The 27,867-nt window shown below is 44.7% G+C and overlaps 3 protein-coding genes across 3 annotated transcripts; 1 reads left to right on the top strand and 2 right to left on the bottom strand.

Annotated features, from left to right (window-relative positions):
* LOC139420536 (mutS protein homolog 5-like) lies at positions 1 to 12,008 on the top strand. The gene is made up of 26 exons (XM_071170735.1): positions 1 to 69; positions 338 to 439; positions 549 to 672; positions 953 to 1,033; positions 1,194 to 1,247; positions 1,365 to 1,486; positions 1,682 to 1,791; positions 1,885 to 1,920; positions 1,997 to 2,079; positions 2,215 to 2,260; positions 2,431 to 2,569; positions 2,681 to 2,743; positions 2,854 to 2,982; positions 3,079 to 3,151; positions 3,381 to 3,490; positions 3,900 to 3,980; positions 4,065 to 4,152; positions 7,144 to 7,211; positions 7,286 to 7,404; positions 7,534 to 7,660; positions 7,797 to 7,946; positions 9,185 to 9,259; positions 9,425 to 9,571; positions 9,816 to 9,953; positions 11,055 to 11,128; positions 11,897 to 12,008. Exons 1-26 carry the CDS (start codon positions 43 to 45, stop codon positions 12,006 to 12,008), a joined length of 2,478 nt encoding a protein of 825 aa, XP_071026836.1. The 5' UTR covers positions 1 to 42.
* On the bottom strand, positions 10,117 to 27,867 carry LOC139420526 (protein Bouncer-like). The gene is made up of 4 exons (XM_071170731.1): positions 27,639 to 27,867; positions 13,085 to 13,225; positions 10,887 to 12,917; positions 10,117 to 10,787 (listed from the first exon to the last, which is right to left on the bottom strand). The coding sequence occupies exons 1-3, from the start codon at positions 27,667 to 27,669 to the stop codon at positions 12,703 to 12,705; spliced, it is 387 nt and encodes a 128-aa protein (XP_071026832.1). The 5' UTR covers positions 27,670 to 27,867; the 3' UTR covers positions 10,117 to 10,787; positions 10,887 to 12,702.
* Positions 20,621 to 23,879, bottom strand: LOC139420516 (uncharacterized). Its single transcript, XM_071170724.1, has one exon. It carries the CDS (start codon positions 23,876 to 23,878, stop codon positions 23,048 to 23,050), a length of 831 nt encoding a protein of 276 aa, XP_071026825.1. The 5' UTR covers position 23,879; the 3' UTR covers positions 20,621 to 23,047.

Raw genomic sequence — 27,867 nt, 5'->3', positions numbered from 1 at the left:
AGCCAGGACAGCGCACGTGGGGATGAATTTAGCGCGCTTGACATGCCTCGCGCCCGGTGCCAGATCACCGTGAGAGACGCGCTTAAAATCAACTACTCACACAGCAGCAAAAAGCCGAGTAAACGTTAAAGTCAGTTGAGATAGACCACCGGTAAGTTGCTAACTAACGGACATGCCATAACTGAGGCGCACATTATATATGTCTGTAAACGGAAAGGGCTAGGTCTACTACATAAGTGAAATTCAAAGTAGTTTACGTTAGCAAACTAGCCAAATTATGATATAATGATTGACGTGACAAAGTTCAGGCCAAAGTTGTCTGCGTGTCTTTGTGTAGCCTAGAGAGTATATGGCGGTGCCTGGTGATGTCACAGTAAGATGCCTGTCAGGGCTCCCAAATATGAATGGAGAAGAGGAGGAGGAGGAAGAATCACATGAGGTGAGAGCAACAGTGAACACACACACACACACACACATGTCATGTGGGCTATACAAACTACAAACAATGGGCCAAGGCAGATTAAGATAATGTGTGTGTGTGTGTCCAGGTGTTGCTGAGTGTGTTTGCCCAGCATGGGCAGTTGGGGTTGTGTTTCTATGACAGCAGAGACTTCACTCTGCACTACATGCCTGACACCTCAGACAACCACGAGCTCCAACTTTTGGCCAGAGGTATATACTAAAGTTAAACACATACACTTACATACACTAACCAGAGGTAGTCAGTACCCACCTAAACTACTAACTGACCCAAACACATTTCTCCGTCCCCCTGTCCCTCTCCCCCCGGTCCCCTCCCCCCTCTCCCCCTCCCTCCCCCTGGTCCCCTTCTCCCCTGTCTCCTTCTCCTCTCCCTCCCCCGTCCTCTCCCCCTCCCCCCGTTCTCTTCTTCTCCTCTCCTTTCCCCGGTCCCCTGACTCTACCCCCTCCCCTCTCCCCCTCCCTCTCTCAGTGGTCCAGGAGGTGAGCCCTCATGTGATCATTACCAGTGCTAAGCAGGAACGCTGCATGGTCCAGTTCATGCAGGGACTGGGTGAGGAGGAGCACCGCACAGGGAGGACTGGGGAAGGGAAAACTTTAGGCTGGCCGGGGAGGGGTGATGGTTAAGGTGGAGGGTAAAGGTTAATGCTAAAAAATCTTTATACATTTGCACCCTCTCTCTTTCTGACTCCCTCTCTCCTCCCTGCTTCCAGGAGCCAACCCAGACTACAGGCCTGAGGTGGTGACCTATCCCTATGTGGACTTTGGTAAGAACAGCTGCCTTGCCTGTGGTAATACACTAGGTATTGTTCTCAGTGTAACTTTTGAACATCAATAGTCAAGTTTTCAGTTACAGATTCTCTCTCTCCCTCTTTTTACCACAGGTCTGGAGGTCAGTAAGCAGAGGCTGTTGTCTGCCCATTTTCCCTTCCTTCCTCCCGCTGTCTCCGAGAGAGAGAGAATCTCCTACCTCTCCTCCTGCATCTCCTTCTCCTCCCCCCTCATGGTGAGTTCTCCTCCCCCCTCATGGTGAGTTCTCCTCCCCCCTCATGGTGAGTTCTCCTCCCCCCTCATGGTGAGTTCTCCTCCCCCTCGTGGTGAATTCTCCCCCTTGTTCCAGGAAAATAACCTCACACTGACATTTGAGATTAAATTGAAAATGTTGTGCGTGTGTGTGTTTTTATTTGTATGTGTGTCATAGCTGCGGTCAGTAGGTGCGTTGCTGAAGTGTCTGGACAAGAGGAGAGTGGGAGTGGAGCTAGAGGACAGCAGTGTGGGAGTCCCCATCTTACAGTTCCACACCTACACACTGTAAGACACACACATACAGAGAGATCAGGTCAGTTGTGTATAGGTATTGTGGTTGAATGTTTTTTTCACATCTGAATTTTATTCCTCTTACAGGAAAGACGTAGTGTACGTGGACCAGGATACTTACAGGTCAGTCCCCCTGGAGACAAACACAAACACACACACACACTCTCTGCCATGTTTGTTGTGTGTGTGTGTGTTCCAGCGTGCTGCAGATCTTCAAGTCGGAGCTGCACCCCTCTGTGTACAAGCTGCAGTCTGGGGAGAAGGAAGGGCTCAGTCTCTATGGTAACACACATTATGGGAAGTTAATGATCTGATGTGATGTCAGTACATTCTCACACTCGCATTATGAGAAGTGGTGATCTCTCAGTTGTGTTTCCTGTAGTGATGATGTCATGGGTGTTGGTGTCTCTGTTTCAGGGATACTGAATCACTGCAGGTGCAAGTTTGGCTCCAAACTGCTTCGGTGAGGAAAACCTGTTCTCATGGTTGAAGTGTCAGAAACCAACCACACACAGATTATATCTGAGAAACATAATCAATACCTCAGTACCTGTTTGTGGTGCGTAGTCATAATCTCTATCCCTCCTTGTTCTGCTAGATGTTGGTTATTGTGAAATCCTCTCTCCCTCTCAGCCAGTGGTTTCTGAGGCCTACTCGTGACCTGGCGGTGTTAAACAGGAGACAGGAAGTTGTGAGATTCTTCTCCTGTCCACGCAACTCTGACTCCCTAAACACTTTGCAGTCCTCCCTACGCAACATCAGGAACATCCCGGTAACCATGGCCTGTGAACTTTACCCCTCAGCGCCATGCACGCCTCAGTCTGCAACATCAGTGATGAGTATGAATTTTCTGTAATAAAGAGTATTATTTCTCCTGCTGTAGACTCTCCTGCGTTCGATGTCTCTGTCTCACACCAAAGTCTCTGACTGGCAGGGTCTCTACAAGGTAGGAGTTCTACGGCCATCTATCTATATGAATAGCATGTCTGTATGTGTATTAGACAATCTACGGTGCATTGTGAATAGTGTGTGTTTGTGTGTGTGTCTGTGTTGTAGACAGTGTATAGTGCGGTGTGTATCAGGGACACAGTGCGCTCCCTGCCTCAGTCCATCCAACTCTTCCAGGAGATCAGTGAGGGATTCTCAGATGACCTTTACTACATCGCCTCGCTCATCAGCAGAGTGGTGGGACACACAGTACACACGTCAGGTGCAGCTCCCATGTTCTGGATGTCAATGTGTTTCATTCTCATTTTATTCTGTGATTTGTGTCTTGTATAGGTGGACTTTGAGGGCAGTTTAGCAGAAAACCGTTTCACTGTCAAACCCAATGTGGACCCTGCTATAGACGAGAGTGAGTGTTCATAACATTAGGGAATGATAAAGGTTAGAGTTATGTTAGGGTTATGTTTGTTGAAGGTTAGGGTTATGTTTGTTGAAGGTTAGGGTTATGTTTGTTGAAGGTTAGGGTTATGTTTGTTGAAGGTTAGGGTTATGTTAGTTGAAGGTTAGGGTTAGCTGATGGTTAAGGTAAGGAGAAGGTTAGGGTAATCTTACTCACCTCCGTCTTCTTTCTCTGCCAGAGAAGAGGAGGATGATGGGACTGTCTGACTTCCTGACGGACGTGGCTCGCAGAGAGCTGGAGCACCTGGACACCCGCATCCCCTCCTGCTGCGTCATCTACATCCCCCTGGTCTGACATCTACTATTGCTGTCTGTCTACATTCCACTGGTCTGACATCTACTACTATTGTCTGTCTACATCCCCCTGTTCTGACATCTACTACTACTGTTTGTCTACATCCCCCTGGTCTGACATCTACTACTACTACTGTCTGTCTACATCCCCCTGGTCTGACATCTACTACTACGGTCTGTCTACATCCCCCTGATCTGACATCCATCATGGGGTCACCCATCCCTGGTTTACATGCTAACAAGGATGCTAAATGCTAAACAAATACATCTAAAGTGTACCTTGCTGACTGTCAGGATCAACAGGATGCCAATGCTTTCTAAATATCCATAAAATGAGGTTAAATTGTAATCTGGATGTCCTATCCTATCAACATAATTTATTTATTTCTTTCTTTCTCTCTCAGATAGGGTTCCTGCTCTCGGTCCCTCGGTTGCCCAGCATGGTGGAGAAAGAGGACTTTGAGATAGAGGGCCTTGACTTCATGGTGCGTGTATGATACATGTGTATGTTTGCTCCCACTGTGAGTGTGAGTTTATGATGTGTGTATGTTCTCACTGTGTGTGTTTAGTTTCTGTCTGAGGAGCGTCTGCACTACCGCAGTCAGAGAACCAAGGAGCTAGATGACCTGCTGGGAGACTTACACTGTGACACCAAAGGTCAGGCTGTCAGCCCTCCGCTCTCTTTCTCTCGCTCCTTTTCTCGTCTCTCTCTCTGTCCTCTCTAAAATGGGGACACACATAATCCAGAAAAATACATATCAGAACAAGCAATGTCAGAGACCGGAATATAAATATATATACCACGGGGTTGGTGGCACCTTAATTGGGGAGAACGGGCTCATGCTAATGAAGTGGAATGGTATCAAACAAATCAAACATGCGCCGAATACAACAGGTACAGTGAAATAAATAAGACCTTACCATGAAATGCTTACTGACAAGCCCTTAACCAACAGTACAGTGAAAGAAATAAGAGTTAAGAAAATATTTACTAAATAATCTAAAGTAAAAAATGTAATAAAAAGTAACACAATAAAATTACATAACAATAACGAGGGTATATATACAGAGGGTACCGATACCAAGTCAATGTGCGTTGGCACCAATGGCGATTTTAGCATGTACATCTTGGTGGGGTGAAAAAAACAATTGTGGGATGCATGCCAGCAAAGCCACTACACAACACGACACTCAACAATACATTAATTGCACTATAACGGTGACAAACGGTGCCCAATAACTGTTAGGGCCTACATAAAGCTGTCCCAACAGCAGAGTACCAACAGCAGTCCCAACATCTTGCCACTGCTACACCTGGCTGTCAGCGGAGACTTGTCTGTCAGCGAAACAGTTAATTCAGTCTCATTTACTGCCTTTAAAAAAACATAGCTGATATGTAACCTTTATTTAACTAGGCAAGTCAGTTAAGAACTAATTCTTATTTACAATGACGGCCTACCCCTGCCAAACTTGGACGACGCTGGGCCAATTGTGACTCCCAATCACGGCCGGATGGGATACAGCCTGGAAATGGCTGACTTGTTTAAACAAATGTGGTTTCTACTGACAATTGAGATGTACAAACTATGGCATAAGGGGACGACATGTGAATAATAGGCAATCCGTAATTTTGATTAAGACATTCATGAGCAAGCTAGGACGGACGTAGTCAATATAACTATTTGTTCAGCACTTTTGAAATGTACAGCAACAGAACTCAGAACACGGGCCGTTCTTAGTGTTCTCCCTGTACACCAAGTCAAAGCTGTAGGATAAATAAAGGGGGCATATATAAGCAGACAATGAAAGGTCTTACAATATTCAATGATTACATTTCTAAAAAACAGGTTATAGGCTACATGTGCACCTCCAAGTCAGAACAAAATTAAGTGAAAATAGACCAAATTATTTGGGTGAGGCACATGGGCTGCTAATGTCTTACTACACAACATACACTTAGTATTACTTTCTTAGCTATAGTATACATATCTCCCTGCCATATTACATAATTTATGCAGCAGCATACAAGACATTTTCGGACTCACCTTGTTGTGCTGTGCTCACTTGAACAGGAAGGTGGCGCGGCGGTCCTTTGTGGGCAAATTTTGTCATCAGTCTGGCATTCTCTGGATTTATGGTGCTTTCAAGACAACTGGGACTATAGGAAAAGGAGGACCGAACAGGCCCCTATTAATATCGCGGGGCTGAAGTGGAGCGGGTCGAGAGTTTTAAGTTCCTTGGTGTCCACATCACCAACAAACTATCATGGTCCAAACTCACCAAGACACTTGTGAAGAGGGCACGACAACACCTTTTCCCCCTCAGGAGAATGAAAAGATTTAGCATGGGTCCCCAGATCCTCAAAAAGTTCTACAGCTGCATTCTAACTGGTTGCATCACCACCTGGTATAGCAACTGCTCGACATCTGACCATAAGGCTCTACAGAGGGTAGTGCGTACGGCCTTGTACATCATTGGGACAATCTTCCTGACATCTAGGACCTATATACTAGGCGGTGTCAGAGGAAGGCCCAAAAAATTGTCAAAGACTCCGGTCCCACCCAAGTCAAAGTCCTCTCTGTTCTCTCTGCTACCACATGGCAAGTGGTACCGGGGCTCCAAGTCTAGGACCAAAAGGCTCCTTAACAGCTTCTACCCCCAAGCCATAAGACTGCTATTATTAACAATTAATCAAATAACCACCTGGACTATTTACATTGACCACCCCCCCCCCCCTTTGTTTTTACACGGCTGCTACTCGCTGTTTATTTTCTATGCACTTTACAAATTACCTCGACTAACCTGTATCCCCGCACGTTGACACGGTACCGGTACCCCCTGTATATAGCCTCGTTATTGTTATGTCATTTTCTTATTATCTTTTAAGATTTTTTTTATTTTTTACATTAGTTTATTTAGTAAATATTTTCTTAACTCTTTCTTGAACTGCAGTGTTGGTTAAGGGCTTGTTGTTTTCAGTGCATATGACAAATACAATTTGATTTGATCCAATATGATTACGTAGTACCAGTCTTGGACGAAATCAAACCAGGACGAGAAGCTAGTAACGTTAGCTAGCTATGCTAACTGATGCTGCAGTGCGTGCGCGTTCTCATCCTACAGTTACAAATAACATAAACTCTTTTCAAAATATTAAGGAGCAGTCTGCCTTTTAAGTAGCAGTCTGCCTTTTAATTCCATCTTCCTTTGATTAGATATCTCCTAACTTTTGCCTCACATGGAGACTATGACTGTAGCCTATTGGCACTTTGATAACTTATGATTGGCCAACAACAAGCTACACGTACCAATCTCCACTCTTCTGAAAAGCATGACCAGCAGCATAAATTATACAATTTCTGTCTTGTCTCTCTGCTGCAGCAGTCGCGTTCTGATATTTACAGGCCCTTCCGGACAAGTCAGTTAAAATTACACGTACCCAAGACCTGTGACAATCATATGAGATCAGACCCGTGACGTTATTTACAATTCAGGATCCGTACCTGCTCGGGTCCCGGATCGGGTATTCGGGTACAGGTTGAAACGTGAAGATCTCTAGGGTACAACCAAAGAAACTCTTTTGGAAAAAAAGTAGACCATACTTTCTACATGTCTGAATCTCTCTCTCTCTCTCTCTCTCTCTCTCAGACATGGAGACAGCGGTTATGACACAGCTACAGACCACAGTGCTGGGGAGAAGCGCCTGTCTGTACAAGGTGTGCGTCTTTAAGCGGTATCTCTGTGTGCACACTTACCTTTTTGTGGGATTATGCTACGTGTGTGTGTGTAGGTTCTGGATCTGAGTGCTGAGCTGGACTGTCTGATGGCACTGAGCCATGCCTCCCAGGAGTATGGATACACTACCCCCACTCTGGCCAACCACCACAGGATAACACTCAGACAGGCCAGGTACGCACACTCGGACCCCATTCCAGCTGGCTAGACGCCTGTATGAACCCCTAGGGTATCCAGGGAGGCGGTTAGAGAGGCAGATAAGGGTTGTTGTTGCTCAGATCTCTCTTTCTCTCACTCTCTCAGACACCCTCTGTTGGAGTTGTGTTCTCCTATGTTTGTGTCTAACTCCTTCCTGAGTTCTGAGACTCGTGGACGGGTCAAGATCATCACCGGGCCCAACTCATCTGGCAAGAGCATCTACCTCAAACAGGCAAGGACACACACACACTCACTCACTCACTTACTCACACTCACTCTCACACACACAGAAAGTGTCAAAGACAGATAAAGTTCTTGAGTTGTTTCAGGATAGATTGTTTCCTCTTCCTTCTGATTGGCTGGGTCAGGTGGGTCTGATTGTGTTCATGGCTCTGATTGGTTCTGACGTGCCAGCGAAGGAGGCAGAGATTGGTCTGGTGGACGGAATCTTCACACGCATGCAGAGCAGAGAATCTGTGTCTGTAGGACTCAGCACCTTCATGATAGACCTCAACCAGGTACACACACATACACACTATGCCAATGGTGGAAAAAGTACCAAATTGTCATAATTGAGTAAAAGTAAATATACCTTAATAGAAAATGACGAGAGAGAGAGAGAGAGAGAGAGAGAGAATGCTTAAATTCACACAGGACACCAGATAAGACAGGAGAATTACACCAGATATAACAGACTGACCCTAGCCCCCCCGGCACATAGACTATTGCAGTATAGATACTGGAGTTTGAGACGTGGGGGGGGGGACACTGTCCCTGTCCAACGATAGCCCCGGTCAGGGCCAACCAGGCAGGATATAAATACTACTTGAGTAAAATTATAAAAGTATTTGGTTTTAAATGTACTTAAGTATTAAAATGACATGTAATTGCTAAAATATACTTAAAGATCAAGATGCACTATTCATAAATCGCTCCACCATTTCCTGGATGCTAAAATCCAAATAGTTTGCCTTCAGTTTATGTGACAAAACAAGCAGTCATTGTGTAGAGAATCATTGTACCATCTAAACCGCTGTGAAATATATTTTCCGTAACCAAAACTATTGTAAATTCATCTTTTTGAAGCTGGTGTACAAAACCAAAAGTGAAAGACGCAAAAACAAATTTAAGAACGCGAAGCATAGAAATAGCCCACATACAACAGATCTATCGCTTCCTAGACTTGCTTTCAATGGGAATGAAAGATCTATAACTCACAATTCTATGTGAATTTGGTCAGATCAACCAAAAAAATTACATTATGTATCAAAAGTAAAAGTATAAATCATTTCAAATTCCTTATATTATGCAAACCAGACGGCACAATTATTATTATTTATTTTTTAATATTGATAGCCAGAGGCACACTCCAACACTCAGACATCATTTACAAACAAAGTATGTGTGTTTAGTGAGTCCGCCAGATCAGAGGCAGTATGTAGGCAGGGACGTTCTCTTGATAAGTGCGTTTATTTGACTATTTTCCTGTCTTGCTAATAATTTAAAATGTAACAAGTACTTTTGGGTGTCCAGGAAAATGTATGGGAGTAAAACTTACATTATTTTCATTAGGAATGTAGTGGAGTAAAGGTTTCACAAATATAAATAGTAAAGTACAGATACCCCCCAAAAAACTACTTAAGTAGTACTTTAAAGTATTTTTACTTAAATACTTTACACCACTGCACTACAGACACACATGCATTTACTTATTCTCAGTGTGTCATACACGTATGTGTGTGTATGTCTGCTACAGATGGCTCATGCTCTGAACCACAGCAGCGGTCACTCACTGGTCCTGATTGATGAGTTTGGGAAAGGAACTAACACGGTGAGAGAGAGGGAAAGAGGGAGGAAACACGTGAGAGACATGAAAGGAGGGATGGAGGAGAAAGGTCTCTCTTACACTGCCCAGTTATTTGCCTTTCTTTGGGTCTTTCTATGTTTCAGTGTTTCAATGTGGGTCCAAGTAAACTGTTGAACTGTTTCTCACCAGGTGGATGGGCTTTCCCTTCTGGCGGCATCTATCTCTCATTGGCTGAAAAGAGTTCCAGCCGAGGTTCCTCACATTCTATTGGCCACTAACTTCCACAGTCTGCTACAGCTGGGTCTCCTACCTTCCTCAGGCCTGCTGTCACTACTGGTGTGTGTGTGTGTGTGTGTGTGTGTGTGTGTGTGTGTGTGTGTGTGTGTGTGTGTGTGTGTGTGTGTGTGTGTGTGTGTGTGTGTGTGTGTGTGTGTGTGTGTGTGTGTGTGTGTGTGTGTGTGTGTGTCTTTCAGTATGTAAGGCTGGGATTTGTTGGGGGAAAACCCTTTAAAAAGTGTATTGTCTGCCCTAAGCATGCCTTGGACTGAATCCCAGCCTTGATTTTTGTGTGTGTGTGTAGACTCTGGAGACAGCGGTGGATGGGGATGAATTGGTGTTTCTGTACCAGCTGAAGGAGGGGATCTGTCGCTCCAGCTACGCAGCCAACATCGCTACACTGGCAGGCCTTCCCCCCAGCCTCGTACGGAGAGGAGTGGAGGTACGCTACACCACACACACACTAGCATAGCTGTGGGATTTAGGGGTGCATATATATATAGAGAGTGTATTCGGAAAGTATTCAGACCTTGACTTTTTCCACGTTTTGTTACATTACAGCCTTAAATACACACAATACCCCATAATGACAAAGCGAAAACAGCTTTTTAAAAACATTTTTGCACATTTATTACAAATAAAAAAACATACCTTATTTACATAAGTATTCAGACGCTTTTGCTATGAGACTCGAAATTGAGCTCAGGCGCATTCTGTTTCCATTTGTTGAAAAGAAAAATGCAATTGCAACCTATTTGCAATTAGGAATTGAGACCAAAAGCTCAAGAGAAGTTAAGTGTTTAATACCAAGGATACAGTCAGCTGAGTGCATGCATTTAGAAAGTTCACAAAACATCTTATACTCTTCCCTCCTTTTGGTCCCCACCCTCTTGCAGGTGTCACCTCCCCAGCTATACATTTTATAACCCCAATGAGTTTCCCTGTTTTCCCCTGTGGAATCTCCATGGTGCTCACTTTGTTTAGCTAGATGTCAGAATCACACCCCGTCCATCTTCATTGTCCTGGGCCTGACCCTGCTATTTGATCCTAGGCAATTTCCTCTTATCTGATTAGGTCAACCTTTCTAAATGAGCATCCACACAGTTTCATGGCCTAAACTCCATTAATACTCACAGTAATCATTCACTAAACAGGATACAAACTATATTTATTTTTTTCTCCACAAAAGTAGTGCACTCCATCTTTAATAGTTCTGTATTAACGGACTGATATAGCATCTGTAATGCAGCCAAAAAATATTTTTCCAGCACCCACCCTCAAATATTTTTCCAGCACCCACCCTCAAATATTTTTCCAGCACCCACCCTCAAATATTTTTCCAGCACCCACCCTCAAATATTTTTCCAGCACCCACCCTCAAATATTTTTTTAAACAATTTTATTTCTACCAAAAATGAATATATAGCGCAGCCCCCACACTCCCAAACTACTTCCTGTGTCTATGCACACAAGTACAATAAGGCATCACATTTTTTTCAACAGAAATGCAAACTAAGAGTAAGTTATGTATGTGTTTGTGTAGGTATCTGAACTGTACAGAACAGGAAAGACTATTAAACGCATCGACCGACCATCTACAGAGGAGCTGGCAAACAAGTAAGTCACACACTCACAGTGAACACACACACAAAGTCAAATCAAATGTTATTGGCCGAATACAACAGGTGTAGACAGTGTAAGGCTTACTGACGAGCCCATTCCCAACAGTGCAGAGTTAGAATAAAGCAAATATTTCCTCAGTAAAAAGGAAATAGTAACACAATAACAACAATAACGAGGCTAAATACGAGGAGTACCTGTACCGGGTCAATGTGCAGGTGAGACTCTAAAGCCAGATTTTACATTTAAATAAGTTGAGATAAAAGAATGCATGTAAATGTGAACATGAATGAATGCCTCCACTTCAGTTTACACTTAACGTTTTTTCTTGCACTGTAACCAATGATTTATGAAAACTGACTTGATAGGTTGATGTCCTCATTGTGGTTTTACACACGTTATTAGAATAGTTATGAAATAAATGCACATTGTTATATTTGGTAACACTTGCTTATTTTCCCTCGACAACAACCCCATTTGATGCATTGAACGGATGTGGGGGGATCAATGTCTACGTAAGGTGGCTAATTATAAACACTCACAAACGCTCTGAGGAAGGCCTTGAAGTCGATACGTAAAGTTATTAAAGAGCAGTGATACTATCAAGATCAGTGTGCAGGTTTCTTCTTTTTCTCATCTTATTCAGCTGTTACCATTCACCTGCAACAAAGATGGCTCAGATGAACATTTATATAAGTTATTCTGCCTGCAATACATACGCACAATCACCAACAGGTGTTTTCTTTGTGTGTGTGTCCCTGTCAGGTGTGTTTGTGTGGTGAAGAAGTTTCTGTGTGTGAACCTTGAGGACCAGAGTGTGGATCTGCAGCGCTACATGAAGGAGGAGTTGCTTCCCTCTGGAGGAGACCTGCTCTAACAGCAACACTACTGTTGTCTGTCTAACAGCAACACTACTGTTGTCTGTCTAACATCAACACTACTGTATACCAACCAGTATGACCTCAGCTTCACTGACTGTAGGAGGAAGTTGCCCCAAGATGCTGATGGTTTTAGAGAGGTTAAGATGATCCTAGATCTGTGCCTATGGGTCTGAGAGATTGATGCATACTACTTTAGGATTTACCATAACACTAAAGTCAATGGGAAATACTGTAGTATTCTCTATGGAAATATTTCGGTTTGGAGGAGAACATAAAAGTAATTTTGACGTGTTTAAAATATCCCAACCAAGATTGAGGACAATGTAAATTCAAATTATGTTATTCAGTTACAATTCAAAATGTTCAATAAATATGATTGGATTTTATTTTCTGTCTCCTTTTCTAGTTTATGCCAACAACAGAATGAGAAAATTACATTTATTCAAAATTGAATTCCATATAACCATCTAACCAATTTTCCCAAGCCCAGAGACAGCTTCTAACATGAGACTTTTGTCTCAATCTGGCACATCTACATATGTTAATTACTGTCCATATTCCTTGACAAATAAACACAGAATATTAACAGAATTAAGAAAATTGAATAAATGTGTGCTGCTGGGGACTTTATGATGCATGGTGGTTATTGTAGTCTGTTGAAGGTGAGGATCATGGTTATTGTAGTCACTGTCAGGGAGAGGAGAGGTGGATGATGGTTATTGTAGTCAGTGACAGGGAGAGGAGTGTGTTGAGGGGTAGTGTGTGTCCGGTGTTGCAGAAGTGTGTGTCGCAGCAGTGCCTGGTCATCATGTAAATGGTTGTGTTGGAGAAGAGCTCCACATTGGTCACCAGCTCACACTCCTTCGCCTTGACACAGCCCAGCAACTTAACTTCCAACACATCACCTACAGAAACACACACACAGTTAACACACATAGACACTGTCAACACACTAATATGCTCTGCTTCACACTTCTCTGCCAAAAATCCACAAAACCCAGCACCGTAATGTCCCACACACCAGAAAACACACACACAGCACCCGCCGGCCATGTCTATCCATGTGACCCACCTGCCTTCCCTCGGCCAGTGTAGCACTTCTCTCCGATATTGCAGTTGGTTTTGGTGGTGTAGCAGGCATCCCAGAAGCCCAGGTCACAGCGGAAACACTGCAGAGGCCCCTCCTCCCGTTGCTCCTCCTGATCATCTTCATCTGGGACCACAGGGTAATATCATATACAGTACCCTCTCATACAGGGACATAATCGCTACAAGTCATGAGTGTTTTATTGATAGAATTGATCATTTAAAGTCGAAGGCTGCTCCTGACGGAGACAACATTACAGACATGAAAAAAGATTGAAGGTTTATTTCTATTGTGACCCTCTTTGGCAAATAATATGAAAGGTGGGCAAGATCGCATTGTACACACTGTGTGACTGACTATCTTATTCTCAGTGGTGTAACATACTTGAAGTAAAAATACCTGAAAGTACTACTTCAGTAGTTTTTGGGGGTATCTGTACTTTACTATTTATGACAACTTTTACTTCACTACATTCCTAAAGAAAATGATGTACTTTTTACTCCGTACATTTTCCCTGACACCCAAATAAATGTAGGACAGGAAAATGGTCTAATTCACAAACTTATCAAGAGAACATCCCTGGTCATCCCTACTGACTCTGATCTGGTAAACACACGTTTCATTTGTAAATGATGTCTGAGTGTTGGAGTGTGTCCCTGGCTATCCGTAAATTAAAAATATAAGAAAAGGGTGCCGTCTTTGCTTAATATAAGGAATTTGAAATTATTTATACTTTTACTTTTGATACTTAAGTATATTTTAGCAATTACATGTACTTTTGATACTTAAGTATATTGAAAACCAAATAATTTTAGACTTTGAATCAAGTATTTTACTGGGTGACTCACCTTAATATAAAATGACTCAATTAAAAGTATCTTAACTTTTACTCAAGTATGACAATTGGGTACTTTTTCCACCACTGCTTATTCTTAGTTTTCTGAAGCTTATTCTTGAGGCACACACATAATCAATTATCTAATCAAAATGACACTCCACAAGGGGCCCTGCCAGTGTCTACAGTATTTTCCTATCATGAAAACATTATCTCCTTGGCAGAAACCTTACTTTTTGGTTAACCTTTGTGAGAGATAAAGGCCATACTCTCACCTGATGGGTCACTATCTTACTCACATCCAAGGTAGCTCACGGCATCTTTGGCGGTACCCACTGCGTCTATAGTAGACTGCAGAAGACTGCGTCTATAGTAGACTACAGAAGACTGCGTCTATAGTAGACTGCAGAAGACTGCGTCTATAGTAGACTACAGAAGACTGCGTGTATAGTAGACTGCGTCTATAGTAGACTACAGAAGACTGCGTCTATAGTAGACTACAGAAGACTGCGTCTATAGTAGACTGCGTCTATAGTAGACTGCAGAAGACTGCGTCTATAGTAGACTACAGAAGACTGCGTGTATAGTAGACTACAGAAGACTGCGTCTATAGTAGACTACAGAAGACTGCGTCTATAGTAGACTACAGAAGGCTGTGTCTATAGTAGACTACAGAAGGCTGTGTCTATAGTAGACTACAGAAGGTTGTGTCTATAGTAGACTGCGTCTATAGTAGACTACAGAAGACTGCGTCTATAGTAGACTGCAGAAGACTGCGTCTATAGTAGACTGCAGAAGACTGCGTCTATAGTAGACTACAGAAGACTGCGTCTATAGTAGACTACAGAAGACTGCGTCTATAGTAGACTGCAGAAGACTGCGTCTATAGTAGACTACAGAAGACTGCGTGTATAGTAGACTGCGTCTATAGTAGACTGCGTCTATAGTAGACTACAGAAGACTGTGTCTATAGTAGACTACAGAAGACTGCGTCTATAGTAGACTACAGAAGACTGCGTCTATAGTAGACTACAGAAGACTGCGTCTATAGTAGACTGCAGAAGACTGCGTCTATAGTAGACTACAGAAGACTGCGTCTATAGTAGACTACAGAAGACTGCGTCTATAGTAGACTACAGAAGACTGCGTCTATAGTAGACTGCAGAAGACTGCGTCTATAGTAGACTACAGAAGACTGCGTCTATAGTAGACTACAGAAGACTGCGTCTATAGTAGACTACAGAAGGCTGTGTCTATAGTAGACTACAGAAGGTTGTGTCTATAGTAGACTGCGTCTATAGTAGACTACAGAAGACTGCGTCTATAGTAGACTGCAGAAGACTGCGTCTATAGTAGACTGCAGAAGACTGCGTCTATAGTAGACTACAGAAGACTGCGTCTATAGTAGACTACAGAAGACTGCGTCTATAGTAGACTACAGAAGACTGCGTCTATAGTAGACTGCAGAAGACTGCGTCTATAGTAGACTACAGAAGACTGCGTCTATAGTAGACTACAGAAGACTGCGTCTATAGTAGACTACAGAAGACTGCGTCTATAGTAGACTGCAGAAGACTGCGTCTATAGTAGACTACAGAAGACTGCGTCTATAGTAGACTACAGAAGACTGCGTCTATAGTAGACTACAGAAGACTGCGTCTATAGTAGACTGCAGAAGACTGCGTCTATAGTAGACTACAGAAGACTGCGTCTATAGTAGACTACAGAAGACTGCGTCTATAGTAGACTACAGAAGACTGCGTCTATAGTAGACTACAGAAGACTGCGTCTATAGTAGACTGCAGAAGACTGCGTCTATAGTAGACTGCAGAAGACTGCGTCTATAGTAGACTACAGAAGACTGCGTCTATAGTAGACTACAGAAGACTGCGTCTATAGTAGACTACAGAAGACTGCGTCTATAGTAGACTGCAGAAGACTGCGTCTATAGTAGACTACAGAAGACTGCGTCTATAGTAGACTACAGAAGACTGCGTCTATAGTAGACTACAGAAGACTGCGTCTATAGTAGACTACAGAAGACTGCGTCTAGTAGACTGCAGAAGACTGCGTCTATAGTAGACTACAGAAGACTGCGTCTATAGTAGACTACAGAAGACTGCGTCTATAGTAGACTACAGAAGACTGCGTCTATAGTAGACTACAGAAGACTGCGTCTATAGTAGACTACAGAAGACTGCGTCTATAGTAGACTACAGAAGACTGCGTCTATAGTAGACTACAGAAGACTGCGTCTATAGTAGACTACAGAAGACTGCGTCTATAGTAGACTACAGAAGACTGCGTCTATAGTAGACTGCGTCTATAGTAGACTGCGTCTATAGTAGACTGCAGAAGACTGCGTCTATAGTAGACTACAGAAGACTGCGTCTATAGTAGACTGCAGAAGACTGCGTCTATAGTCGACTACAGAAGACTGCGTCTATAGTAGACTACAGAAGACTGCGTCTATAGTAGACTGCAGAAGACTGTGTCTATAGTAGACTACAGAAGACTGCGTCTATAGTAGACTACAGAAGACTGCGTCTATAGTAGACTACAGAAGACTGCGTCTATAGTAGACTACAGAAGACTGCGTGTATAGTAGACTGCGTCTATAGTAGACTGCGTCTATAGTAGACTACAGAAGACTGCGTCTATAGTAGACTACAGAAGACTGCGTCTATAGTAGACTACAGAAGACTGCGTCTATAGTAGACTACAGAAGACTGCGTCTATAGTAGACTGCGTCTATAGTAGACTGCGTCTATAGTAGACTACAGAAGACTGCGTGTATAGTAGACTGCGTCTATAGTAGACTACAGAAGGCTGTGTCTATAGTAGACTACAGAAGACTGCGTCTATAGTAGACTACAGAAGACTGCGTGTATAGTAGACTGCGTCTATAGTAGACTGCGTCTATAGTAGACTACAGAAGACTGTGTCTATAGTAGACTACAGAAGACTGCGTCTATAGTAGACTACAGAAGACTGCGTCTATAGTAGACTGCAGAAGACTGCGTCTATAGTAGACTACAGAAGACTGCGTCTATAGTAGACTACAGAAGACTGCGTCTATAGTAGACTACAGAAGACTGCGTCTATAGTAGACTGCAGAAGACTGCGTCTATAGTAGACTACAGAAGACTGCGTCTATAGTAGACTACAGAAGACTGCGTCTATAGTAGACTACAGAAGGCTGTGTCTATAGTAGACTACAGAAGGTTGTGTCTATAGTAGACTGCGTCTATAGTAGACTACAGAAGACTGCGTCTATAGTAGACTGCAGAAGACTGCGTCTATAGTAGACTGCAGAAGACTGCGTCTATAGTAGACTACAGAAGACTGCGTCTATAGTAGACTACAGAAGACTGCGTCTATAGTAGACTACAGAAGACTGCGTCTATAGTAGACTACAGAAGACTGCGTCTATAGTAGACTACAGAAGACTGCGTCTATAGTAGACTGCAGAAGACTGCGTCTATAGTAGACTACAGAAGACTGCGTCTATAGTAGACTACAGAAGACTGCGTCTATAGTAGACTACAGAAGACTGCGTCTATAGTAGACTGCAGAAGACTGCGTCTATAGTAGACTACAGAAGACTGCGTCTATAGTAGACTACAGAAGACTGCGTCTATAGTAGACTACAGAAGACTGCGTCTATAGTAGACTACAGAAGACTGCGTCTATAGTAGACTACAGAAGACTGCGTCTATAGTAGACTACAGAAGACTGCGTCTATAGTACACTACAGAAGACTGCGTCTATAGTAGACTACAGAAGACTGCGTCTATAGTAGACTACAGAAGACTGCGTCTATAGTAGACTGCGTCTATAGTAGACTGCGTCTATAGTAGACTGCAGAAGACTGCGTCTATAGTAGACTACAGAAGACTGCGTCTATAGTAGACTGCAGAAGACTGCGTCTATAGTCGACTACAGAAGACTGCGTCTATAGTAGACTACAGAAGACTGCGTCTATAGTAGACTGCAGAAGACTGCGTCTATAGTAGACTACAGAAGACTGCGTCTATAGTAGACTACAGAAGACTGCGTCTATAGTAGACTACAGAAGACTGCGTCTATAGTAGACTACAGAAGACTGCGTGTATAGTAGACTGCGTCTATAGTAGACTGCGTCTATAGTAGACTACAGAAGACTGCGTCTATAGTAGACTACAGAAGACTGCGTCTATAGTAGACTACAGAAGACTGCGTCTATAGTAGACTACAGAAGACTGCGTCTATAGTAGACTACAGAAGACTGCGTCTATAGTAGACTGCGTCTATAGTAGACTGCGTCTATAGTAGACTACAGAAGACTGCGTGTATAGTAGACTGCGTCTATAGTAGACTACAGAAGGCTGTGTCTATAGTAGACTACAGAAGACTGTCTCTATAGAGCACCAAGATGTTACAGTAAGAGGGGAAACTAAAGTAGTTTAGTCAGGTAACGTTCTTAGGTAGCTGTGTCTTGTGTTCATCTGCCAGCAGCATACCACAATGCATCCCTCTACTGAAAAGCATTAATGGTGGATGAGGTAAGTTTGTAAAGCACTTTGAGCACCTAAAGTAGGTGGAAATTAGGTTTAGGTGGTAAGTCTAACCCTATGTACAAATTCGGGTTAGACTTATTACTTATAGCTAGCTAGTCCAGCTATACTGTTGCTCCATTAACACCTGGCATGGCTATCCACCTCTGGTGGGAGCAGCTCCTAGTGCTAATCCAAACCCTGAGTTTCAGTGATGTTCCTAATCTCTGGTCATCAGCCCCTCTCATCCTGTTAGCTTGTTAGCCCCTGCCAGCTCAGGTGAACACTAATTGGCTAGAGGGTTGTGTTTGCACAAACTCACCAACTAGAACTAGGAAGTATTTCATCCAGTGTTTGTTATATCACTGGGTTGGAACAAAGACCTGCATGCACACACCAGGACTACAGTGGACCTAACGATTACTATATGGATTACAATAGCTACCTAAAACTAATTCCAGTAATCATCCTAAACCAGAGGAGGCTGGTGGAAGGAGCTATTGGAGGACGGGCTCAATGTGATGTCTGGAATGGAATCAATGAATTGGTATCAAACATATGAAAAGCATGTTTTACTCTGTTCCATTCATTCCATTCCTCCTATAGCTCATCCCACCAGCCTCCTCTGTCCCAAACATAGAGTCACCCAACTCAACCTCAACTTAACTCTCTTCCAGTAATTATCTTCTCTTCCAGTAATCATCCCAAACATAGAGTCACCCAACCCAACCTTTTTTCAGTAAAAAAAGCACAACTACCTTCAGGAGAGCGACTGCAGGACTGGTGGAGGTGTTTAAAGACATGAAAAGCCCATCCTCTTCAATCAGAACAATCCCAGTATTTGTATAAAACTGATACTGACATTTGTATGACATCATAATATAATTATTTTCGTAGTGAATATGTTCATGGAGGCTCTGTGTAGCTACAATGTCATGTTTATGTTCTTATTGACGTGTTATGTATGCTTTATGAACACACATTTAAATATATATATATCTTATGTGCTGTAGCAGTTGAGTTTTTTATTTTATGTATTTAACAAGGCAAGTCAGTTAAGAACAAAATCTTATTTACAATGACCCGGGTATATAGTTGGTGTTAAACAACATAACATTTCAATTTTATGTCCCCCACATTCTGTGTGAAAATCTTCACATCCCATACCTAAAGTATAGCCTACCTAAATACTATGACACAGATCAGAGAAAGACCAATTCATCTCGATTTACCTGCAGAAGCTGTTAACATCGCCAGGGCAAAAACACAGAGCATCAATCCCCTCATTTCAGAAATAAATCCTTCAAACTATCCAGAGAAGGGCCAGTTGAGACCACAAAATGAGGAGTGTCCCTGAGGAAGTCAATGAGCTCCATTGTGACAGTAGGAGTAGGCACCCCTGTAGCTAGAATTGGATTAAGACGCATTATACCTGTCTATTCTCACAGACCAATCACTGTTGTTGTCAGAGGCAGCACTGCGCAGTGGACCAGCCATCCGGAGCAGAGAGGTAAAGACAGAGGCTCTCTATAAGCTGTCTAAATATATATATACAGTATATAGATAGCTCTGATCCGGGGCATGTTATTGCAGTAGTGGAAAAAGTACCCAATTGTCATACTTGAGTAAAAGTAAAGATACCGTAATACAAAATGACGTGAGTAAAAGTCACCCAGTAAAATATTACTTGAGTATCAAAAGTAAATGTAATTGCTCAATTATACTTAAATATCAAAAGTACAAATAATTTCATATTCCTTATAATAAGCAAACCAGATGGCATAATTTCCTTGTTTTTTTAATAGTCAGGTCACACTGCTAAATAGTAAAGTATAGTATACCCCCCAAAACGACTTCATTAGTACTTTAAAGTATTTTTACTTAAGTACTTAACTGTGTTATTGTAAAGCTAAGACATTTAGTTAACCAATCAGCTAAGACTAAGATCTGTCTGTAACTAGTCTGGGCTACTTTGACTAGTCACTATTCACTAGCTCATGAAAATATCTGCACTTCCCCCCATATTAAACTAACACCGTAGCATCATCAGAGAGAATGTTTTTTGAGAAACAGCTGTTGGATTCTTAGAAATGCTCCTTATGTGGGATCTAAATATTTGTTTGATTTCACCTTTATTTTGACAGGGAGTCATGCTGAGACCAGGGTTTATTTTACAGATGAGCCGTGTAATTACAAAAATACACTACGAAAAGCAAAAAAATATTAATTTAAAGTTACAAAGGAAAGAACAGGTGGGGAGGATTAGGTTATCTCGCAGGGCCGCTGGAAAAAGCCTGTTACACTTCATTATTTCATGAACATGTTTAAACACCTCAAAGGGAATAATGAGATGTCCTAAATCAACAATGAGGGTTAGATGACTAATGGACATCTGTACTTGACTGAATGGTCTACCACATGAAAGGGGGCGCTATTAAAATCCTACTTTATGTGAAGGTGTTGTTGCTGTGGGTCCCAGGTGTTGTTGCTGTGGGTCACAGATGTCCCAGGTGTTGTTGCTGTGGGTCCCAGGTGTTGTTGCTGTGGGTCACAGATGTCCCAGGTGTTGTTGCTGTGGGTCACAGATGTCCCAGGTGTTGTTGCTGTGGGTCACAGATGTCCCAGGTGTTGTTGCTGTGGGTCACAGGTGTCCCAGGTGTTGTTGCTGTGAATCCCAGGTGCCCCAGGTGTTGTTGCTGTGGGTCACAGGTGTCCCAGGTGTTGTTGCGGTGCCAAGTTGAAACACTAACTTGAGATCCTGACTATCTACTGATCAATGGGATATTTGCACAAAGTTGTGATTTGCATGTTAGGATTGATGTTAGGATTCAGCACTCTGTCTCTGGTCCTGTAACCCCAGTAGGGTCTCCCTCCTCGGTAAAACACACGTGTCTGACTCAGCGAGGAGTTAAGCAGCTTAGAGACAGTGCTCCTAGTCCCACAGTACTGATCCTGCATAAACTCTAATAAAATGTATGACTGACATTAGAGGGAGACTAAAACAACTGTCCTGTTTGTGGGATTGCGTAACACAGAGACAGACTGAGACAGTTAAACAAACCTAGGCAACAGCAAGAGTAGAAATACAATGCACAGGTTATCTCCGTGTGGGACAGAGAGGGTGTGTGCTTGTGTGTGTTATGGGAGGCCATAGGTGGAGCATTGTGAGAGTAAGTGTTAGGGTCAGGCAGGGATTACATGTGAATTTAATCTGATGTTCAGGATTACAGTCCAGCAATCAAACACTGACTGACCACATAATTCAGCTGCTGCATTAAACTCACAAAAACACACACTTCCCAGTTTTAGCATAGTCAGAAGTGAGAAACCAAGTACTGGTCTATCCCTGGTAGTGTCACTGGTGGTGAACCGGGGTTAATGGGTTCAAAAGCAGTACGAGGTGTGAGAGGTTTAGCATGTGTGAAAGCATGCATGCGGTTGTGTGTGTGTGTGTGTGTTGTGCCTGTGTTGTGTAGATGTGTCTGGCCGTGAAGGGCAAGGCAGTCTTGGCGTTCCTCACTAATCTCAATGGCATTATCCCAGCATGTGTCTGAACAACAGAGGAAATACTCTGCAGTCCTGAAATACCAATAAAAAACCCTTGGTCGGTTCCACAGTGTAATTGGAGGCTAGAGGAGAACACTTAGGACAATTAAATTCACCCCTCCCTCTCTCCCCTTCATCTCTCCCTCCTCCTCCCCCCTTTTACTGCATCTGTGTCTGTGGGCTCTATTCAATTAAACCCAGTCTAACATCCTAATGGTTTTGTGTACCTTAAAGACCAAAGTTTTGCTGCATACACACTGCAAAGATATACTTCATATATGCACTGCAAACAGACTGGGCACATTTGGTAGAGTTGTCAGCTAACGTGAATTCAACAAAACAAATTCACAATGACATTGGATTTGGGTTAAAAGTTGGGAAAATTACGCAATTGCCTTACGTTGATGACTTTTTGCAAATGTTTTGTTGAAATGAAGTGGAACAACGTGGATTCGACCAGTTATTGGCCAGTGGGTAGTAACATCTAACTCAAGTAAAGAGTAAGCATGTAGACAGCCAACAGCCAACTATGAGAAGGCATTAACTTTGTTTTCATTGCTATGATTTCCGTCCATCTCTTGAGCCAAGTTTGGGTGTGTGTAAACAGAAACCCTATAGCAGAACAGCCATGACAAACAGAGTCACTAATATTAGATAAAACTTTGAGTTACAGTTAAAACGACATCATGAATCAAAGTTCTCCAAAGCAGCCTGTTCCATAGTGGAATGTCTGGCCGTATTTAGTGTGTGTGCGTGCATCATTCAGGATGGCACCACAGTCACTGTCTGCAGTGGAATCCTCCCCTAAGCCCAAATACAGTCAAACACCCCTGAGAGAGACTTTACTACACAACAACTAGCTGACGTCACCTAGCCCTGTCTCCCCCTGGCCCTGCCCGTCCTAGAGGGGTAGAGAGAGATGCCCAACACACTCCACTGCATCTACAGCCTATAGAAACCACAGAGAGAGATGGAGAAATATGTGGTGCATTTATTTAGAAAAGCGTGTACAGATGTGAGTCCAGTAGTATCTCAGAGTTGGAGAATAGAGTGGATAGGGGAGCCTGTCTGAACGTTATAGTTGATCTCACTGGAGTTACAGGAGTCAGAGTACACAGAGGAGGGGGCTGGGGAGGGACAGGAGGAGGGGGGGTCCTGGTGGTGCAGGACTCTGGTCAGCAGGGTTGACCCCCCTTTACCCCCCACCTCTCTGACTCTCTCTTCACGCCCCTGTCCCTCCCCTGGTAGCAGTGAGCTCAGCGCCCCCACAGAGAGAACGTTCAACTCTGACCCCTCCTGTCTAGGCACTCTGGGAGGCAGGGGGGGCGGGCACTCCTCAGGGAGAGGGGAGTGTCTGTCTGAGGGCTCTCTCTGGTTCCCCTGTTCCACATCCTCATAATCACGGTTCTCCCGGCGCCATTCCCTTGTTTTCTTGTGTTTGCGTTTCCCCTGCTCCTCAGGGTTCTCAAGGTTCTCACGCTCTCGGTTCTCACGGTCCCGGTTCTCATACAGCAAGGTTCCAGCACAGATGAAGATGAACAGGCCGATGCCCATCACGACAGGGCCGAGCAGTTTCATTCGCTCGCTGTGGGAGCTGCCTCGCCCACCCACAGGGTTAGGGGTGGAGCTAGCATACCCGGCCACGGCCACAAACATTCCCACCATCACCACGACAACGCCCGCTAGTAGCCACGCCCCAGGAGGGGAGCGGAGGCGGAGTCTGACTTCGAGCTCATCCTTCTGTTGCCGTGGGAAGCAGAGTGGGCAGGGCCATGTGGTTTGTGGGCAGGTTGTCTTAGGTGAGTGGGAGGAGTCTTGGGTGCAGACGGCGTTGACCGCTCCACTGGACCCCGCTGCTGTCATCCTCTACCACAGACTGGATAGACAGAGGACAAGTACAGGAGACAGAGAGAAGACGAGGACAGGAGAAAGAGAGAGAGAGAGGATGAGGACAGGAGAGAAAGCAAGGACAAAGACAGGATAGACATGGAGAGAAGACGAGGACAGGAGAAAGAGGGAGAATGAAGACAGGAGAGAGAGAGGATGAGTACAGGAGAGTGAGAAGACGAGGACAGGAGAGAGAAGAGACGAGGACAGGAGAGAGAGGGAGGGAGGACAGGAGAGAGAGGACAGGAGAGACAGGGACGGAGGACAGGAGAGAGGACGAGGACAGGAGCGAGAGAGGATGAGGACAGGAGAGAGAGAAGACGAGGACAGGAGAGAGCGAAGACGAGGACAGGAGAGAGAGGGAGTGAGGACGAGGACAGGAGAGAGAGGGAGTGAGGACGAGGACAGGAGAGAGAGGGAGTGAGGACGAGGACAGGAGAGAGGATGAGGACAGGAGAGAGAGTGAGGACGAGGATAGGAGTGGGAGGGAGGACGAGGACAGGATAGGAGAAAGAGGGAGGGTGAGGACAGGAGAGAGGATGAGGACAGGACAGAGGATGAGGACAGGAGAGAGAGGATGAGGACAGGAGAGAGAGAAAGAGGACAGGAGAGAGAGAAAGAGGACAGGAGAGAGAGAAAGAGGACAGGAGAGAGAGAAAGAGGACAGGAGAGAGAGAAAGAGGACAGGAGAGAGAGAAAGAGGACAGGAGAGAGAGAAAGAGGACAGGAGAGAGAGAAAGATGACGAGGACAGGAGAGAGAGGGAGTGAGGACGAGGACAGGAGAGAGAGAAAGATGACGAGGACGAGAGAGGGAGTGAGGACGAGGACAGGGGAGAGAGAAGACGAGAACAGGAGAGAGAGGGAGGGCAAGGACAGGAGAGAGGACGAGGACAGGAGAGAGGGAGGCGAGGACAGGGGAGAGAGAGGACGAGGACAGGAGAGAGAGGACGAGGACAGGAGAGAGAGGAAGGGAGAGAGGATGAGGACAGGACAGAGAAAGGATAGAGAGAGAGGTAGAGGACAGGACAGAGGACGAGGACAGGAGAAAGAGGGAGGCGAGGACAGGGGAGAGAGAGGACGAGGACAGGGGAGAGAGAGGACATTGACAGGAGAGAAAGAGGACAGGAGAGAGGGGACGAGGACAAGAGAGAGAGAAGACGAGAACAGGAGAGAGAGGGAGGCGAGGACAGGGGAGAGAGAGGATGAGGACAGGAGAGAGAGAAAGAGGACAGGAGAGAGAGAAAGAGGACAGGAGAGAGAGAAAGAGGACAGGAGAGAGAGAAAGATGACGAGGACAGGAGAGAGAGGGAGTGAGGACGAGGACAGGAGAGAGAGAAAGATGACGAGGACGAGAGAGGGAGTGAGGACGAGGACAGGGGAGAGAGAGGACGTTGACAGGAGAGAGAGAAAGAGGACAGGAGAGAGGGGACGAGGACAAGAGAGAGAGAAGACGAGAACAGGAGAGAGAGGGAGGCGAGGACAGGGGAGAGAGAGGATGAGGACAGGAGAGAGAGAAAGAGGACAGGAGAGAGAGAAAGAGGACAGGAGAGAGAGAAAGAGGACAGGAGAGAGAGAAAGAGGACAGGAGAGAGAGAAAGATGACGAGGACAGGAGAGAGAGGGAGTGAGGACGAGGACAGGAGAGAGAGAAAGATGACGAGGACGAGAGAGGGAGTGAGGACGAGGACAGGGGAGAGAGAAGACGAGAACAGGAGAGAGAGGGAGGGCAAGGACAGGAGAGAGGACGAGGACAGGAGAGAGGGAGGCGAGGACAGGGGAGAGAGAGGACGAGGACAGGAGAGAGAGGACGAGGACAGGAGAGAGAGGAAGGGAGAGAGGATGAGGACAGGACAGAGAAAGGCTAGAGAGAGAGAGGTAGAGGACAGGACAGAGGACGAGGACAGGAGAAAGAGGGAGGCGAGGACAGGGGAGAGAGAGGACGAGGACAGGGGAGAGAGAGGACGTTGACAGGAGAGAGAGAAAGAGGACAGGAGAGAGGGGACGAGGACAAGAGAGAGAGAAGACGAGAACAGGAGAGAGAGGGAGGCGAGGACAGGGGAGAGAGAGGACGAGGACAGGAGAGAGAGGACGATGACAGGAGAAAAAAGGGAGGACAGGAGAGGAAGGGAGAGAGGATGAGGACAGGACAGAGAAAGGATGAGGACAGGACAGAGAGAGAGGTAGAGGACAGGACAAAGAGGGAGGACGAGGACAGGGGAGAGAGAGGACGAGGACAGGGGAGAGAGAGGACGAGGACAGGAGAGAGAGGATGAAGACAGGAGAAAAAAGGGAGGACGAGGACAGGAGAGGGAGGAAGGGAGAGAGGATGAGGACAGGACAGAGAAAGGATGAGGACAGGACAGAGAGAGAGGTAGAGGACAGGACAGAGGACAGGAGAAAGAGGGAGGACGAGGACAGGGGAGAGAGAGGACGAGGACAGGAGAGAGAGGACGATGACAGGAGAAAAAAGGGAGGACGAGGACAGGAGAGGGAGGAAGGGAGAGAGGATGAGGACAGGACAGAGAAAGGATGAGGACAGGACAGAGAGAGAGGTAGAGGACAGGAGAGAGGACGAGGACAGGAGAAAGAGGGAGGCGAGGACAGGAGAGAGAGGACGTTGACAGGAGAGAGAGAAAGAGGACAGGAAAGAGGGGACGAGGACAAGAGAGAGAAGACGAGGACAGGAGAGAGAGGGAGGGCAAGGACAGGAGAGAGGACAATGACAGGAGAGAGGACGAGGACAGGAGAAAGAGGGAGGACGAGGACAGGGGAGAGAGAGGACGAGGACAGGAGAAAAAAGGGAGGACGAGGACAGGAGAGGGAGGAAGGGAGAGAGGATGAGGACAGGACAGAGAGAGGATGAGGACAGGACAGAGAGGGTGGTAATGGGGAAGAGAAAGGGGTTAAATCAGAGGAAGAGAAAAAAGACAGGGGGAAAAGGGTGGGGTGAGAGTTGTTGAGAGTTGACTTTGTAAACAACAGGAAGTGACAGAGGTGATAAGAACCCCAGGAGTTAATGAGATGCAGTATGTGAGTCTCTCGCGCCCCCTTCTAAACTCCACGCTAGATTACCCTGTACACAAGCCCGTTCTCTGTAGCCGTCACATTTAAACTCGAACTAAATATTCCACAATAGCCTATGTAAACAATAAAATAAAGCACTGTCAAGACAGACATATCAATGGCGTCCAATTCTGACCTAAATTGATAATATATGGTCCCAGTGGTAACTCTCAATTGACCAAGTCCCAGATGTAGCTTCTATTAGATTTCACATAAAGTAATTTCGTCTGATTTGGGGCTTTCCTTGAACATAACATTCAATCATTCCGTCACTTAAACAAAGAACATGAATGCAAAAAAACGAGACATTTAGTAAAGATTACAAAAAGTTCAGAAATTGTAGATTTTACATAACATTGTATAAATGATGGCAATAACATCGGTCAAAAACGTTAATCGAAGGGTTGAACTTGTGCAACATTGTAGCAGACCCTCGACAACTTTTCTCGAGAGAGAGCGGAGTTGCGTTGTCCGATTCCGTATGCAATGTAACGGTAATCTTTTAATTTATGGTTATCTGACGCTAAAGCCTTTTTGACATTGGGGATGTCTGAATAATGTTTTAAAAAGTAAGTCAACACTATTGACCAAATACAAACTAAAATTAACAAGTAACACTTGCTTTTCATGTGCTGCGCTGATTTTTGAGAACGTTCCGATAATGGTTACTTGCCTCGATTTGGCTGTTGTTCGGTTGTGGACATTTCCGCGCCGCTCCTGCTGCTGACATATCTGGAACTCTTTTCTCAACATGATGCCCGTTATTTATTTTGTCCCTACATTAATATGGTCAGCGTTGACTCTTCAGCTCCCTCTTTAAAATGTTTTCCCGAAGTTTCACCCCTCAACCAGGCTGCTTAACATCTGTCCAGCCTTGGTTTAAAGCGGCGAGTAGGCTACTA

This window comes from Oncorhynchus clarkii, chromosome 2, assembly GCF_045791955.1.
Source record: "Oncorhynchus clarkii lewisi isolate Uvic-CL-2024 chromosome 2, UVic_Ocla_1.0, whole genome shotgun sequence".
In the NCBI taxonomy this organism is placed as follows: domain Eukaryota; kingdom Metazoa; phylum Chordata; class Actinopteri; order Salmoniformes; family Salmonidae; genus Oncorhynchus; species Oncorhynchus clarkii.
The sequence above is the reverse complement of the archived record's forward strand: the minus strand, read 5'-3'. Positions and strand labels throughout refer to the sequence as shown.

What these genes read in the sequence shown, in the direction of transcription:
- LOC139420526 (XM_071170731.1), bottom strand. Translation starts at nt 27,669, where the DNA reads ATGTCCACAACCGAACAACAGCCAAATCGAG. An exon ending in CGAACAACAGCCAAATCGAG is followed by an intron (nt 13,226 to 27,638) that starts GCAAGTAACCAT and finishes CTGTGGTCCCAG; the next exon opens with ATGAAGATGATCAGGAGGAG. An exon ending in CACTGGCCGAGGGAAGGCAG is followed by an intron (nt 12,918 to 13,084) that starts GTGGGTCACATG and finishes GTGTTTCTGTAG; the next exon opens with GTGATGTGTTGGAAGTTAAG.
- LOC139420536 (XM_071170735.1), top strand. Translation starts at nt 43, where the DNA reads ATGCCTCGCGCCCGGTGCCAGATCACC. An exon ending in CCTCGCTCATCAGCAGAGTG is followed by an intron (nt 2,983 to 3,078) that starts GTGGGACACACA and finishes TGTCTTGTATAG; the next exon opens with GTGGACTTTGAGGGCAGTTT. An exon ending in ATAACACTCAGACAGGCCAG is followed by an intron (nt 7,405 to 7,533) that starts GTACGCACACTC and finishes TCACTCTCTCAG; the next exon opens with ACACCCTCTGTTGGAGTTGT.
- LOC139420516 (XM_071170724.1), bottom strand. Translation starts at nt 23,878, where the DNA reads ATGACAGCAGCGGGGTCCAGTGGAGCGGTCAACGCCGTCTGCACCCAA.